The 18,146-nt window shown below is 40.3% G+C and overlaps 1 protein-coding gene across 4 annotated transcripts in view; it reads right to left on the bottom strand.

Annotated features, from left to right (window-relative positions):
* Nucleotides 1–360: 360 nt before the first annotated feature.
* Nucleotides 361–18,146, bottom strand: part of OPA1 (OPA1 mitochondrial dynamin like GTPase) — a 69,558-nt gene continuing 51,772 nt past the window's right edge. For all 4 annotated transcript variants that reach the window (XM_080919374.1, XM_080919372.1, XM_080919373.1 and 1 more), the window contains 2 exons: nucleotides 2,774–2,849; nucleotides 361–488 (listed from right to left, as the gene is read on the bottom strand). In XM_080919374.1, the coding sequence (XP_080775500.1) occupies nucleotides 2,785–2,849 (65 nt within the window). In that variant the 3' untranslated portion in view covers nucleotides 361–488; nucleotides 2,774–2,784. The remainder of the gene's footprint in view (nucleotides 489–2,773; nucleotides 2,850–18,146) is intronic.

Consider the following 18,146-nt stretch of genomic DNA (forward strand, 5'->3'; position numbering starts at 1 on the left):
CGATTTCTTTCATGTGGTGAAGTAAACTCAATCATTATAGCCAAAGTGTTTCTGGATACAGAGCACTGTAGACATGACGGCTTAGCAGTAACCGTGGTCTCGTCATAGACAAGTAATGCCTTTTAAAAAATTACTGTAAGTTTTATTCCAAAGCAACTCCCATTATGTCTGATAACACCCATAAGGAGTCACATGAGTGCCACCACAGACTCCTTGTCTTTGAGGACTAAGTCTCACAGCCACGCCAATTATGTTTTCCCAATGATTCCTGTCAGCACAAGCACACAGAATGTGGAGCCATTTTCAGTGTTCTTCTGCTCAAAGGGCAGCTGGGGGTTAAGTGCCTGTGACACACATACATTACTTTTACCCTATGACTTTATTTTGCACTGAAAAGGGTAGAACAGGAGAGAAGGAGGCAGGACAAAGGACTCTGAAGTTTTCGTTCTCCAAATGTATGCAGAGGTGATTACATTACGAGCTGGATTCTGTAGGAACAAACCCATTCGATAAATTTAGATTTGGCAAGACAAATGGATAGACTTTAGCAACTTTATCACAGCATAATTATAAAATTCAAACTTAATTGTTCAAATCTGCTAGATTTATTAAATTTGTCTATATCAGCCATAAAATAGTAGCATAATTTTATCAAACATACTATGTAAATAAACATAAACTATAATTCCACCCCCCCAATCTTCCCTATCATTTATGTGTGTGTCTGTGTGTGTGCACCTGTGCCATGGAATGGGTGTGAAACCAGAGGAGCTAGGAGCTAGTTCTCTGCTTTTGTTTTGTGGGTCTCAGGGACTGAACTCAGGCTGTCAGGTTTGGTAGGAAGCTTCTTTACCTGCTGACCCATCTTCTTATCCCAGAATCCATTTCTTTCTTTTTCTCTCTTTGTTTCTTTAAGACAGGGTTTCTCTATGTAGCCCTGGCTGTCCTAGAACTCACAGAGAAGTGCCTGTTTCTGCTCTGGAGTGTAGACACACACATTCTAGACTTCCTTCTTAAAGCATCAGAACGACTGCATAGAACAGTCAAACGGCTAGTCGGAGACACTCTACATGTGCTGAGATTACAAAGGGGAAGCTATTCTGTCAGATACTGGGTAACTTTAACAAAATGGTAAAACTAAAGCAAGGCTGCCCTCTCCAGATTCACTCCACTAATGGATATTTGAGGTAGGAAATAGACCAATTGTCCAATTTAGGTATATTGTGAAAGTCTCTAGAGGCACAGAAGCAAAGGGAGGAGAAAGGCCTTAGTTCAGACAGGTAGATTAGGAAAATTAGGATGGTTTCCTTTGCTCAGAGCTTTCCTATGTACAAATATCACCACAGCCTACACCTCAGAATTCCCTTTGGAAGAAAACAAACAAACAAACAGATGGACAGACAGACAGACAAAGGTATGTCCAGGCAGGGAGAACAACTCTAGACACTATACTGACTAGGTTACACTGGAGACTTTAAACTATTCTGTAAGATATCAGCTGGCTTCAGACTTCCTCATTTTACTTAAATATATTTGTATGCCCCACCCCCTGGCTTATTTTTAAAAATTAGGTTTAAGCACATGAGTGCAGTGCGCAGAAGAGGTTGTTGTACTCCTTGGAGCTGAAGTTGCAGGAAGGTGTGTGCTGTTTGGTTGGTCCTCTACAAGAGCGGCATGCAGTCCTAACCATTGAGCACTCCCCTATAGTTTCTATTCTTAACAGGGTTTCATAGATTTCTTTACTTAATGTCATTTCATAAACAAAATGCCAGGAGACCCAGCGCTCCCCAAGAGCACCTTAGGCTAGACTGGCTGGCCAGAGAGCCCCAGAGATCCTGCCTCCACCTCTTCAGCACTGAGATTATAAGCCAGGCCTTTCTTATGAGCTCTGGGGACTGAACTCACATGTTCCTGCCTGCATGCCAAGCACTTTACCAGTTTAATGAGCTGGCTGGCATCTCCTCTAAGGCTTCTGAACTCCTTTCTCCCCTACTCATTGCTGGTATACTGTTCTGAATAATGTATAATCCAAATAGCGCCTCCCTGGTCAGCTAATTCTCCCAAGCACACTTCCTTTGTGGTAGAGGAGCATGATGCCCCTGTACTAAAGGCTTTCTATCCTGGGAGGAACTGAACGTAAGGCAGGAAACGCTCCACTCACCGAAGTTCTTCAGCGATAAAAGATTCAAATAAGTGATAATAGCTTAGAACAGAACTCTTATCTCAACTTCAATATAAACCAATGGTTTACTGATAGAAACTCCTTACTGATAATTAATAACTAGCTATATTCAGAGTAACAAATTCTAATGCTATTTAAATGACTTTAAATAGGAAAAAGACCTACCTAAATTTTATAAACAAAAGAGTAGATTAAGAACAATTATTCATTGTTAATTATTAGTCAAGCCAAACAAAGAAGCTTTGTAAGCTGAATATGTAACACAATTACCTATTGTGCGCAGGAGGGTAAGATAAAGACAAGCCCAGATCCATTTTCAATGCAGAAAACAAGCCTACACATTAGAAAATCAGCACTATGAAATATCTTTCCTAACCCTGGTTCTGTCTGACCTGGGTTCTAGAGGATGGTTTTAGCTTAGCCAGAAGGCAATCAAGGGGTTTGAATGTGTGGCTCAACACACATTCTGCCGGTGCAGTCACAAGGACCTCATGGTAGAGAGGCAAACGCGATGCACACAGACCCATAAACTGTTAGGAAAGGCTTCAGAAGCGTGCCCTGCATGCGGTGCCCAGTCTCAGAGCTACTCACTTGACACAGTCCTACTTCTCCTGGTGAAGAGCCTCAATGAAAGCATCAAGTTTTTCTTGAATTTCTCTAACTTTCTCTGTGGAGATAAAAAGAGATAAAAACAACCACATTTACTTTTCAAAGGCACCAGAAATTATCAGAGACAATTCCTTACTATTAAATTGTCTATAAAACTTTAGCTGTTGAGGAAAAGGGAGGAAATCACTTTCACTAAACCTCTCGTGGTCCATGTCCAAGTGGATCAGAAGAGCAGCAAGCAGCCACTTTTTGAAAGGGGAGGGGAGAAATGCTTGACAGACCCTATGGGAAATTATTAAGTAAAGATGTGGATACCTACACATAGGTGTATTTGTAGATTCCTTGAAGCTCTACCAAAGAAACAATAAGGCTATTTTTAGGAATTAAAAGAGTAACTGAAAATGGTGGCTCATGTGTGTAAGCCAGCACCTGGGAGGCTGGCTATGAGCTGAACGCTGTCCTGGGCTGCACTGGCAGACTCTTCTGTCTCAACAACAACAGCAAAAGAACAAGCGAGGAGAATATTTAACCATCCCTAGTCTGGAACATGACATTTTAAAATATAAAGCAATAGGTGAAGTTATCCAGGACCATCAGGCAACACTACCCTATAAAGGGACAGGACTGAGAATCAAGCTGACAAGGACATTCTTGTGATGTTAATCTTGGCTGTCAACCTGACACAACCTAGGGTCACCTGAGAAGAGGCAACCTCAACTGAAGAATTGTGGGACATTTCTGGGCTGATGATTGATGTGGGAGGGTCCAGCCTACTGTGGGTGGTACCATCCTTGTAGGTAGGAAGGTAGGTAGGCCTGGGCTGTATGAAGGAAGGAAGCTAAGCATGAGCCAGTGAGACAAGCTAGTGGGACAGCAAACCTGTGAGCAATATTCCATCCTCTATGGTTTCTACTTTAAGCTCCTGCCTTGAGTCTCAGTGATGACTGTGATCAATGTAAGCAAAATAAAGTTTTCCTCTCGAAGTTGTTATCACTCAATGTTTTAGCACTACAACACAGAAGCAAACTACAATACCCACTGAGCCATCTTGCAGGCCCTTAGACTTCAATCTACATAATACTTTTTTTTCCTGGTGGGCCAACTTCCATTTCTTGTTTTTTTTCCTCCTCTGCTTCCTCCTCGTATTTTTAGTTGTTTTTGAGACAGGATTTTTCTGTGTAGTCCTGGCTGTCTCGGAACTTGCTCTGTAGACCAAGCTGGCCTTGAACTCAGAGATCTGCCTGCCTCTGCTTGAGTGCTAGGATTAAAGGCATGTACAATACCCACCCAGCCCAGCTTCCATTTCTTAATTAGCAGTCAAACTATCAAATGTTTTTGGCTTTCCCAAATGAAGCCAGTTTTAAAAACAAATACATTCAATGGTTTAGAAACAGGTTATCTTTTAAAATTGAGTAGTTTTCAGAGTTTCATATACATACACTTCATTAGCTAAACCATTCTTTAAAAGGGTAAAAGAAGAGTTTTTTAAATGATCTCCTAACAATTCTGGAGATGACCACGGTCTTCACACAAACTTAAACAAACAATTAACACCTCACCAAAACCCTTATCTAGCTTCAACAGCACATGGGAGAAAATCCCACCAAGGTGTCCAGCCTCAGCAACACCTAGCCATTCCCTGGTGCAGTCTAGTTGGGAATGTCGTACCATATGCAGAAAGAAAATTCAATGTTATTTCACACATGATCTGATTGCAACTAGGCAACCACAGAGTCAGGTCTCAGAGGGCAGACTGCAGGTGTAAGGCACAGGTGTGTCACTCACGGGAGACAGGCCAGAGGAAGAGCTATTTGTGTGAAAAGATACCAGGGCAGGTAATCCAACTTTTAGAAAATTAAGAGGTAAGCAATATTTCCCCCCTAACTGAACATTAAAGACAATTTAACACAAAGATATAGAAAATGCTAACTTTCCCTTAAAATGTTATGATTTTGTGAAAAATATTTACAATTGTAATATCTGAAAGACTTTGGCATGAACACAGCAGCCTTATATTTAGGTTTATATCCTTGTTAGACTGAGTAATCTTCCTAGTTAGACAATAATGCCAATTTCAGCTCAGCTACTTAGTAACAATTATGGGTCTGTCTTACTTGACAATGAAGAGCCCATCACTCTAGCTGCTGGCCAATGTGGGCATAAGTATGAAACCTTGAACTTTTGGTTCTACTGTATTCCCAGAAAGGCTGCAATGCTCAGTGCAAGTAGTCGTATTGGGATGGAAAACCCAGCTACATCCAGAGATACACTTTCTCTTTAGACAAGCTAAATTTAATAATCATGTATGTATTTGGACAATATTGTGATTTCTCCCAGGAGTTCTTACATTAACTGGTCCATATTGAGAACAGTCAGCTGAAGACCCAGGCTGGGAACATAGCTCAGCTGGCAGAGAGCTGCCTAACCTGCAGGAAGCGCTGGGATCAGTTTTCAACATTACATGAACCTATGGGTTTATAGTTTAAGAAAGCTGGATTAGGAGCTGATCCTGGTGACACACACCTTCTGATGCAGCATTCAGGAGGCAGAAGCAGGTAGATCTTTGGGTTGGAGGCTAGCGTATCTATGTAGTTGTGTAGACTATAGGAGGTGAGACTAGGGATCAGAAGACTAAGCCATCATTGTGCTTGAGCTACACAGCAAGTTCAAGGTTAACCTGGGCTACATGAGATTTTTAACAACAATGACAATGGCAACAACAGCCTTAAGAAGGAGGAGGAAGAGGAAGAGAAGGAGGAAGAGGAGGAGGAAAAGGAGCAAGAAGAGGAGAAGGGGGGAAGAGGAGGAAGAAGAGGAAGAGGAGGAAGAGACCATGATGTCACAGCCCTAGAAACTTAGGTGTGGCCTTCTGACTTATAAGGTTGTTTAACTCCACGTCCACTTTGAGAGGAATGATTAGAAATTTCTATCAGTGTGTGTGCTGGGTGGCTTTTTCCTACTGTGTGGTGGTCTGGTGAGCACAAGAACCAGTTACCCAGCTTTACTTTCCAGTGGGCACCATCCCTTTAAGTCTAGGAGAGCATACAGAGCTTTCTAGAGTGTGTACTGGCTGTTACAGGCTTAGAGAAGTTTGTAGAAGACATTCACACACAGCCAGACTCGAAGTCTAACAGAATATTCTACATGTGGTCTTTTTATATTGATGATTCTTTTAAAATCATAATTTAAAACCATTCTGTAGGCTAATTGTGCAAATGACAATATTTGTCACATTTAACTTTTGGGGAATTTTTTTCTTATAGAAGAAAAAAATGTTATTTATATAGAATTATTTTCTTTCTTTCACTTTTTCAAGACTTTTTGTTTTGTTTTGTTTTTGAGAAAAGGCTTTGCTATATTCCAGGATGGCCTAGAACTTACTATGTAGCCCAGCTGGGTTTTGAACTTGAACTCATGGCAATCCTCCTGACTCAGCCTTTTGAGCAGTGAGATTACAGTTTTGCCAACATGGCCTTGCTATGCTCTGCTCAGTTCTTAGAAAGCCTAACATTAGAAGTTTTATAGCATACACTTTCAGGACCAGATGTAACAACAACCAAAACCAAACTAAACCAAGCAATCAACCAACTAAACAAACAAAACAAAAAAACAAACAAAAAATGGACAGAAAAAGCTTTTATGGTATTCATGACCATCTTCTAGTAAACACCACAGCCTTTATCATAAAGTTACAACCGTTTACTGTGAGCCATTTTATTTTGTGTTCAGCACACAAAATATGTAAATTATATCAACTCACATTATGGTAATAAAATGTAAAGTTATTTGATATTCCAATTTATTCATGGTATATTGTTTTCTTCTCCTCTAATAGCTAAAATATACATTGTCAAAGGCATCATATTATTTCCCAGTGTAGAAAATCTAAACATTACATTTCAAGGATCTAGTGACACAGGCAAGAGAAGAAGGAAAAAGTCAGTAAATTATTCTGTTCTATCAAATTAATTATGGCTTTAAAACTTCATAGCATTTTAACTTTTCTGTATTTCTTCTATTTTTAAAAGTATATTTTACTCTGAATTTTGCTAGAAAGAAAGCTGAAACATTGTAAGAAAAGAAAAACCACCCAGGCAGCCCTTAAAGAGACAGGGCATCATTTATCACTTGCAAAGACAGATTTATAAGAAGAGGGCCCCTTCTGTTCCTTTAAGACTGCAAAACAGATGGGAAGTGAATGGCCAGTCAATGGGACAAGGAAGCACATGGGAGGTGCTGCAGGATGCATGTTCCCAGCACAAGAAAGGAGGCCAAGATTGTAACTGCATGACTGGGTCCCGGAGAGGGTCTTTCTTCAAGCTGTTACAAAGACAAACGCTGCTCCTCATCCGCTGTCAAACTGTTATAAATATTAGTTTGTCAAAAGACCTTCAGTGCTGAAGCTTTAAAAAGGAGTTATAGCAGATAAATGAATCACAGGAAAGAGGCTCAAGCAGCTCATTAATGTAATTTTAAAAGAAGAAAAAATATAAGCTCAGAGGATGTAATTCCGATTCATGAATTGAAAGCTTTCAAGCTCAAGTTGAGATGAAATAAAAAATGAAATACAAGTTAGGGCTCTTGAAGAGATGCTCTATTAGTCAAAGCAGAGCACATGCAAGGAGGTCGAGTTACTAACACAGTTAGCTTTCTCCAGTCAGAACACTACACATTTCTGCTCTTCTGGTTCAACATCGAGAATCTGAAAATCTAAAATGCTCGAAAGTCTGAGAGTCAGAGTATCATGTTTCAGATGTTACAGCCTTTTAGATTAGAAGTGCCTGACCTGTACTTGTGCAGTAAAAGCAGGAGGTGCCAAAGTATACTAAGTACAGAATTGGTGTCCCATATTATTGAAATTAGAAATCATCCTTGAAGTTGTCATCACACGTTCTCTTTCTCTGTTCGATATGAGTGCTAGAAGCAAACACAGATCCTTCTAAGAGAAGTACATGGTTCTCACCACGGAGCTCTCGTTTGCTCCAAATCCTTCTTCTAAGGAAACGATTTCTTAAAAAAAAAAACCAACAGGCACATGTATGTGTGTGTATATGTGTGTATGTGTGTGTGTGCGTGCTTGCGTGTGCGCATGGGGGGCATATGTGCATATAGACTCTAGATTCTCCATACTTGGTGTCACTGGGAAAAGGAGTTCTGACACACTCATTAACAGTACAAACTAAGAAGCCGTATCACAGGAGCCCTGTGTCCATCGTTGCTCACAAACAGGAACCACAGAACCAGCAGCAGTTCTAAAGGCCTTTGCCACAGACATTCATGACCTGGCCAAGTGCTTAACCACAGTGAGCATCGATTTCTAAATATGAACAATGGGAGGATGCCTCCTCTCAGGCCCCATGCAGCTCTATGCCACTTCTGTGAACCACATAAGCCCGAGGGACAGAGGAGGTTCAAGCAGGACACGGAATCCATACTAACAAATGATGATGCAGTTACATGGAAATATTCTCTACTTCTGAATAGAATATATTTTATTCCTATATAATTATCCTCTCTTCATTTTTAGTAGTCCATGGGAAAATAAAATATTCAGAAGAAGCAAGTGGATTCTGAGAAGCAGGGCTGCATGCAGACATTTTTCCGAGTATGAGAGAATCAAGACTAATACAGTGGCTAGAACTATACGGAAGGATTGACCCACTAGGTTGAAGATAAAAACAGTTTGTGCATCTTTGGAGAAGGAAGACATGACGAAGGCACAAGCACACGCAGGAAGGCCAGGGTCCTCACCAGGTGGCTCGACTCTCAAGGAGAGTGACGGTTACTACACAGAGTACTACAATATGACCTCGGGTCACACGGACTCTATACAGTAACTTCTCCGCAAGTTTTAGTTTTACTAATATGGCTTGTTCTCTAAATGAGTACTTTAAAGCCAAATCTGTACAAAGGAAAGGAAGTGGACTGTAGCCCACCCTGCTAGATGAGAAGCTGGACATACGGCACTGACAGTGAATTCCAAGTGTGTGGGTAGGAGATAGCCCAGCTCTCAAGACACTGCCCCAGGCCACATTCCATAGCCTATTGAGCTACAAGGGGAATGGTAATAATCTCTGCTTGGAACAGTTTTTATCATGTGTATGTACTACCCCCCAATAATAAAAGACTTACAACAACAACAACCCCTGAAGCCTGATTCCTGGTAGTATACCTGTGGTAATGGTAGCACACACAGTCAGAGAAGTTGTACAAAAAGGAGGAGATAAAAGATTCAAAACAAAGACAAACAATTTTAATTCCTGTCTCAGAAAGGGGGTAAGAATTCCCCTCACTTACTTAAATGAAATAAAAACTAGCGGCCTCCTTGAACCCATCAGTGAGAGTGTAAGGATCAACTAAAACGGACTACTTTGTACATGCGCGGTGACAGGGCGGCTGCGGCTCCCTCAAGTGCAGAGCTTGACAACCTCACCAGTTCAAGCAGCACTTGGCTTCCTTCCCTCACCACGCCTACTCAGGATGGAGACAGGAAATAAGAGCATATGACTCCCAACAGCAGAGGCCAACAGACACCACAGAGAGACGTTATGTAGGCCTATGCAATGCCTCCTAGTGCCACTACCCTGAAGATGTTATTTGGAAAAACATCAATTTACTTTTAAAACTGAGTACATCATATATAGATTTCATCATTCTCATGAATAGAATAGGTAAGATGATGACACTTTTTTTCTTTATTTTTTCTCTGGAGACAAGGTTTCCTCTGCATAGCCCAGACTGTCCTGGAACTCACTCTGTAGACCAGGCTGGCCCTGAACTCAGAGATCCGCCTGCCCCTGTCTTCTAAGTGCTGGATAAAAGGCGTGCATGCACCACTGATGGTTGGCTTAAATGATGAGAATTTTAAGGGAATTTTGTACTCTACTTATTTGGAGGGAAAGTTTAGAAACATATAATAGTAAAATAAGAAAATTCCCTTGCCTTTAACCCATGCCTATCTATCTCTAAGAAACGCACTCCACACTGAGCACGGTGTCCATGCTTTCAATCCAGTCCTTGGAGGCAGAGGCAGGTGGATCTCTATGAACTGGACGCTAGACTGGTCTTCACAGCCAGTTCCAGGTCAGCCAAAGTAATATAGTGAGATCCTGTCTCAAAAAGCCAAAAGGAAAATAGGAGGTGTATTTCCTACACACTTGGTGTAGGGTGTCGATAGTGGGTCTATAACCCACAAAGTTCTCCTTTACACAAAATTCATTTATGCCTTGCTTGATTTTATTTTTTATATATTTTTATAAGCCAGGAGATTACATCTTGTGATTAGATTTGCATCCCCACCACCAGGTTCTAGCTGTGTCATCTTAGAATTGGAGAGAATACACAGAAACATAAAATGTGAAAATGTAGGGCTGAAGAGGCGACTTTGAGGTTAAGAGTACAGGCTGCCCTTCCAGAGGGACTAAGTTCAAGCCCCAGCACCCTCATGGTGTCTTGCAGGGATCCAGGGTCCTCTTTGGTCTCCTCAGGCATGAGGCATGCATACATACATGAGGCACATACATACATGCTGGTAAAACACTTGTATATAAAAAAATAAATAAAACAACCTTTAAAGAAAAAATTGAACAACTTCACCCCAACTTTAACTTTATTATTTTGTTCTAATAATATGTACCAAGGAAATGATAAGCATTATTAGAAGAGAAAAGCAATTGTAGTTTTAAATATGTATACTGGCACACAAACAGAACTTATTTTACAGCAGTGGTTCTCAACCTATGGGGTACATCCCCTTTGCTAAGCCTCTCTCTCCAAAAATATTTATATTATGATTTATAACAGTGGCAAAATTAAAGTTATGAAGTAGCAACAAAATTAATCTTATGGTTGGAGGTCACCACAACATGAGCACTGCAACTGTGCTAAAGGGTCAACATTAGGAAGGGTGAGAAGCACTGTCTTAAAGTGATAGAGTACAGTGCTTGTGACTACATACACCTTTAATTCTATCTCTTGAGGTTGGAAGACAGAGGCAGGTAGATTTCTTCGACTTTAAGACTAGCCTACTCTAAACAGCGAGTTCCAAGCCAGTCAAAGCCACAGTAAGACCATGCCTCAAAATAAACAAAAATCCTCACTAAAAATCCAATTCATGAATTATTGAAAATAACATTGCTTTTATTTTCATTTATAATCATAATCTCATTTATAAGGATAAATTATAAATTTAAATGTTTAATCACCTAAAACTGTATTTGAAGCAATAAAACGGTATTGTTAATGAACTGTTGACTACAGTTGCCTATATAATATAATGTAAATATCCTTTTACGCTTACACCAATTCATTCCTTGATTATGAGTTTAAAAGTAGACTTGCTCCATGCAGCTCTGATGGCTCCGTGCGAACCTCCATTTCCTCACGGATATCAGGAGAGCATACTACGGCAGCCTTGTCACAGGCACTCTCTGAGTAACTCTAACGCAGAGGCTTCTCTCTAAGGATTGCTTTCATTTTTTGTGTCAGCTTTGTCCTTTTCTGCCTATAACACAGAGCGGAGTTCACCTCCTGCGAGCATACTCAAGGTAGAAAGAATTTTTTGTTTTTCTCAGCTGCTGTTACTCGCCCCTTGGTATGAAAGATACTTTCACAATGGCAAAAGTTACAAAATAACTTTTATCCAGAAAAGAAGTCTTAAAGAGTTACTAGTATCATAAAACAGAAATGTTTATTCTATAGTAAAAAAGTATCAATCTTTCCTTTTTACAAACATATATATGGAGAAATAACTATCTCATATTTGAATATGTGTTCTGATAAGCTTAAATTCTTAATGTTGGAAATTACCACAGGTCTTTTTTTTTTTTTTCCTTTTCTGTGGAGAGTTGGATGAATTAGCAATTAGGGAATCATTGAGGGCCCATAAATCAGTGGTTTGCATACAGTGAAAGCCAGACCACAAGGAGTCAGTAAGGGTGTGGCTGGTACCAGCCTGAATACTGCATGTGTGAGCTACTCTCAAAGGATGGAACAGGAGCTTCCAGCACCTCTAGTCTCTCCCTTTGAAGTCCAGAAGGACTAATGAAAGTCAGTATTAAAATACTGATTGAGCATTCACTGACCATGTATGACATATAACATAAGGTATAGTAAATTTGTAAATGAACCAAATCATCTTGCTAGGGTGGGTCAATCATAATAGACGTGATTATATTTTCTCTGAATGATTATTTTGGCTGATTTATAGTTACGTAGTGGGAAGGCAGTATTCGTTCTGCTCAATTACACACCTAAGCCAGTAGCTAAGTATGCTTTTAATCACTAAGGGAAGGCAAGTGAGCAGGTAGGAGGAAAAATATTGGTTCAGGTGACACGGTAATGACGTAGAAGAGGGATAAAGCCTTTTGTTCCAGAAGCCAGGAAGGGTAAAATAGTATTGGAGCAAAAGAAACAGCAAGAGGGCTGAGAGAAAAGGGAACCCAGGAAATCACAGGCCTGATTCCTCATGCCTTCTGCCCTAGTACTCCACCTTGTTTTCTCTTTCGTTTTATTTATGTGTATGTGTAAGGGCCTGCATGTCTGTGTGAGCACCACTTGTGTCTGGTGTGCATAGAGGCCAGAAGAGAGTGTTGGTCTCCTGGAGCTCGAGTTCCAGGCAGTTGTGAGCTGCTTGATGTGAGTGCTGGGAACTGAACCTGGGTCCTTTGCAAGAGCAGTAATGAGCCATCTCTCCAGCCTCCTCTTTTCTTTTCCCCCTCTGGACCTAGGCACTAAAACTCAAGGCCATCCTTTTCTTTACATTTTGTTAAAACTGATTGCTTTTGCTAAGTCTACAGAAACAAAATTGACTTGGTACCACATATGGAATTTAGAGGACTTAACAAATTTGTGATGATCACATACTACCTTCAGAAGAAGTTATTTGGCTTTTCTGTCCCAATTAATGAAGAGAAACTGCCTTGCTGTGATCAGAAGAATGCTGCAGGGTATGCTTGGGGGTGGGGAGCAGCAAGAATTGCAGAAACTTTCATGCAATTCAGGTTCTGCACTGAGAATAAATAACCGTTGTGGGGTGGTTTTAGTCTCACCCATCCGGGTCCACTGATTTTATCTGTGACAGTTGCAGGTGCCAGGGAAGAGGAGAAATACAAAGTAATCAACAGAAATTAAGTCTCAGACTCACATGACATTCGTCCTCTCTGAACACAGGAAAATAACACTCTAGCTAACTGTGTTTCTGTTAGCTATGTCCTACCTGCTTTTCAACTCAGATTTAAACAGCACGAAGAAATTCTTACAAGTATCCCATAAATTAGGATGGCGTTCAAGGCACTGAAAGCATCTTTGCAGACGTAGGTAGCTTTGCTAGGTTTCTAATCATGGTCTTGCAAATCAAGTATTCTTCTGTTGCTTCTCTTTTGTCATCGAAATTTTAAAATGAACAAATGCATCTGTTTTCTGTCATTAAATAATATTATCCATGGTGAGCAGAGTTCTCATAGTAAACATGACTTCTGTTGTTGAATATCGGGTAATTCAGAGAAAAAAACCCTTCATATCTGTAGTCTCCATAGCCAAGTTTTATCGTCACAAGTGAGTGTCACACAGCCAAAGATACAAAGGTTGTATCTTTGCTCCTTTCTAATTATCAAGAGAAAGCACAGGATGGCGGATAAGAGGAGGCTGGGAACGTGAAGAAACACAAAGAGGAGCCCGAACAGCATTGTATGTGCTCAAGAGAAACAAACTCTAGTTTCCAGTAACAATGGCTTGCTGTCTGGGAGATGCCCAGGCATCAAACAATAAAGAACAGTCAACAGAGGCAGAGGCCTCGCACGCTGCTGCTCTCCTGCTCTTTAATCCTTCTGAGCTCTGGTAAAAAGGCCAGCTGTTGCCACCTCGTGTAGGGTAGAGGCAGTCAGCAGAGCAGATTAACTGGGGGTGGGGAAAGGGGATATTGCAACATTTTAAATTAACAGCCACTTTGATTTTACTGCTTTTAACATGAATACTATTCAACTATACCATTACAATAAGCCTGCACAATGCCAGAGTTTATTACTGTTTTTATATTTCATATATTTAAAATTTTATGTTCATATTGATAAATATGAAGAAATATACCGAAACCTGGCAGAGAACATTTCAACACTCTTAATCCTGCTCAACAAAGCCCAAGAGTTAGAATAACAGCCAGTTAGAATGGAAAGGGTTGGTGTGTCTCATAGCTGGACCTTAGGACTCAGGAATGAACACAACACACTGAAGAGCTCTTTAGTTTGAGGCCTGGGGCTGTGGCTCAGTTGGGAGAATTTGCTGAGCATAGGCAAAGCCCTGGTGGATTGGCCTGAAACCCTTGCTCTGTAGGTGGAGCAAGTTGAGCATGAAGCTCAAAGTCCCTCTAGATACACAGAGTTTGAGACCAGAGGGGGGAAACAACCAGGTTTTGGGCACCTCTGGTTATAGTGGGACCTGGCAGTCTGGAGACAGTTTACAAGTCAAATAAAGTCAGGCTTCCTTCAGTTCATCTATTACTTCATATGCATGACTTCATCATATATATAGTGTTTCTTTAACTAGATGTTTTCTCAGAGTAAAAATCTCAGTTCCAAAGCTTCTGTGACAGGAAGGACAGAGGATAAGAAAAGAGCACATCACTGCTGATACCAGGGGATTGTCTCTCTGATATACCATTATGTACAAATCCCGATACAAAGGTGATTATATACAATTATACTTTCCAAAGCCTTGAGTTTTGCCTTCTAATGAATTAAAAAAAAACACCAGATACTATGTGTTTCTAGGTCTCCAGTTTTTATTCTGTAAAATGAGAAAAATAGCTACTGTTACTCCACAGGGCTGTGGTAGAGATCCCAATGAGAACTTATAAAAGCAGTTTCCAGGCTCTAAAGAAGTACACAAATATCAGCTCACATTCATAAACAACCTAATGTTTTACACAGAGCTAGAAACTTGAAATATAGGTGGGAAAAGACTCCCTTTTCAGAACAAGCTATCTAAATAAATGGTTGCAGTCGTCCCTTTAACTCCTGACTATCAATGGTTGCGCATACACAAGGAATATAAAATACAACTTGAAGCCATGTGGTGGTGGCACACACCTTTAATCTTAGCACTCTGAAGGCAGAGGTAGGTGGATCTCTGAATTACAGGACAGCCAGGGTTGTCCCAAAACAACAACAAACAAAGTATAACTTGGGTTTCAGAAGACACGAGTTAAGTGAAAGCATCTCACATGAACTGAGGAATGAGTGTTAATCAGTGTTACTAGTGTGCAGGGATTAAATGTCCAAGCTGAGAAAAGCAGAACAAATCTCAAATGTTACTACTCTTTCTTAATATACTGGCAATTATAAAATCAAACATTATAGAAAGGATACACTTTTACCACCTGGAAGAAAGTAATTTAAATAGAATTTTATTTTGATAGATAGGCACGCTAGTAAAAATTTCATAAGTAGGGGCTGGAAAGATGGCCCAGTGGTTAAGAGGACTGGCTCTTCCAGAGGTTCTGAGTTCAAATCCCAGCAACCACATGGTAGCTCACAATTATCTATAATGGGATCCAATGCCTTCTTCTGGAAGGTCTATGTCCACGCAGACAGAGCACTAATACACGTGAAATACATAAATCTTAAAAAAAATCCACAGGCAACCCAAGTAGCTATCTTCATGGTTAGACACTAGAATCTGGTGAGCTTGCTCTTACTACAGAATCAAGATTCTCATAAAGGTCACATGGGCCTTATACACTATGGGAGAAACTGTGACTAGAATTGAGGCAGGAGGATGAACTGTTATCTCACTCAAGTGTCCTATGAGGTACTCAGTCTTTGGACATCTTCACAGAGTATGTCTGTGAGTCCCATTTTCTGTGTTTTCATATGACATTGATCTTGTATTAGCTAGAAACATAAACTTTTTTCTTTTCCTGTTTTATCATAAAATAAGCTAAAGCACTCAGCTATAGAAAACCTGTAACAACACTATAAAAACATCATCTCTCTAGGAGCATTTACTGTGATTAGGCTTCATCACATCTAAATGTTGGTGTATACAGCTAGAAGTAATGTATTTCCTTAAATAAATCATAACTGAACAGTCATGTCTTTGAAACCAACACAGATGCAGTACTTCCAAGGGATACAGACTGCATTTCTGACTGGTTAACCTCACTCTCGCCTACTGCTTCAGTCTTGCCTTGTTCTGATGCATCTGGCACCCTCAGGCCAGCTATCCTATACACAATATTTACCTGTGGTTTTTCTGATGTACGCCACATCTAAAGCCGAGTATCTAGTAAAAATGCCATTCTATAAGGTGGCATAAGATTTTGATTTGACCATATGATTCAGGTGGCGACTGCTCAGATTTCTCCATAATATAGTTACCTTTTAAATTTGACAGGTATTGTCTTTTAAAACATCTTTTAATAATACCTCTTTTCTGCTGAGATATTCTGGGTGGTAAGATAAATATTCTATTCTTCACCATTAATTTCATGCCTTCCCCCATAAAATTCCTAATTCAAGGATTTGGGTTTCATTCAATAAACGACAATATATCACTGTCTCAATTACCTAGGTCTGCCCAGTTGCAGCATCAAACAGTGCCTGAGTTGTGTGCTAACCACACGTCACACATCACATCACACATCAAACACATCTTGATTTTTACTCTAAGGAGTTCCAGGCTTATCCTGTCCTTCCCATGTCCAAACTATGAATATCATGGTGTGTCCAAAGAGTCCTGGCTTCTGTCAACAAGCCTCCTGACACACAGGTGGACTTTATTCCCATTTCTTTGGTCTTTAGATTATGCACTTTAATGAACAAACAGTTGGTAAATATCCAAAGTGATGAATTGAAATTAGGTAAGTTTATGACTGGCAAAACACGAATGTTACCAACATTTTAGTAAACTCTACGTGACACCATTATTCATAATTCTGAACTTATACTTAAATCTCTCTACTGCATGGTATAAATCCCTATACTATATCCCAAATGCATCTGCAAAACTAGACACCTTGTTCCCTACAATAGAGCCGTAACTAATAAGCCTAGAGAGTAGTCTGGCTGGAAGCATCCCTGACTACTCCCAATCCTTAGCCCAGAGAGAAGCTGTAGGGAAAAGGGCTTTCAGGACTTTAAACCACTGGCAGTCATGGCTCATCTCCGCTAGTGTGACTGATGGCACTGAGTCATGGGTGAAACCCCTGCTTTTAAAGACATTATTTGGAACATTAACACCATAACTCTATTTGCACAAAAGTCACAAATCACTTCAAGGGGGTCTTATGACAGCTTACTTAGGAAACTCTCCAGAATGTGGAACTTGGCTTGGCACAGCACATATCTGAGTTAGTAATATACTTTCTTTAAATAATCAAATTACAACTAGAGAATAATGAGAGTGCGCAGGCTCTATTTTAAGACATGAAAAAACACATCATTTTTCTGTCACTTAAAAATATAGAAGTTGGTAAAATTCATTTAAGTAATTCAGTCTAATAGTTATATCCCAAAGGACACAGAAATTATATGCACCAAGCATGGAATTCTAAGTCAGGAACTTGCAAATGATAGCTGAGTGGACTCCCATGAATCACCACAACAGGAGGACTTTCTGTGTAATACAGCAGCCGAATGGTGGACTAAGCCTGCATACAGGGCTTCTGCAGCAGCACAGACTTAACTATACTTCCAAAGAGGCAGGAAGCAGCCAAATGTGACAGAAGTGGAAATAAGTAAAATGAGATATACATTAAAAAAAAGAGAGGAAGAATAAAGCAAGAGTGCCAAGAGAAAGTAATGGGAGCTCAGATAACCTGAACGAGAAAGCCAGGATGGGGCGCTGCAGATGGAAAAGGGAGAGCCAGGAGAGGCACAGGCACAAAGCCAGGGGAACCCTGCCTGGATCTTCTGGATACTTTTGTGACTGACTAGAACTATAAACTCAACTTAAAAATTGTTCCCAACCTTGAAATCCTTCTTGCTACTCAATCTCTGCTTTCTTTCATGTCACAAAACATATAAATTTAAGTATACTCAGAAAGGAAAAACAGTTTCACAAGCTCAAAGAAGGAACACTTATAACTAGCTAGACTCAGAGTGCTAACTACCAAGAGTTAAATAATAAAGCTAATGTGTCTCTGATCACCTTGGGCTCTCAAAGATCCAAGCAAGTATCCATGCTAGTAAGTTACCAGCATTTAAGAAACAAACATGCAGGGCTGGAGAGATGGCTCAGTGGTTAAGAGCACTGACTGCTCTTCTAGAGGTCCTGAGTTCAAATCCCAGCAACCACATGGTGGTTCACAACCATCTGTAATGGAATCTGATGCCCTCTTCTGGTGGTGGTGGGGCAGCTA

Source organism: Micromys minutus (assembly GCF_963924665.1).
Source record: "Micromys minutus genome assembly, chromosome: 7".
NCBI classification, from domain to species: Eukaryota; Metazoa; Chordata; class Mammalia; order Rodentia; family Muridae; genus Micromys; species Micromys minutus.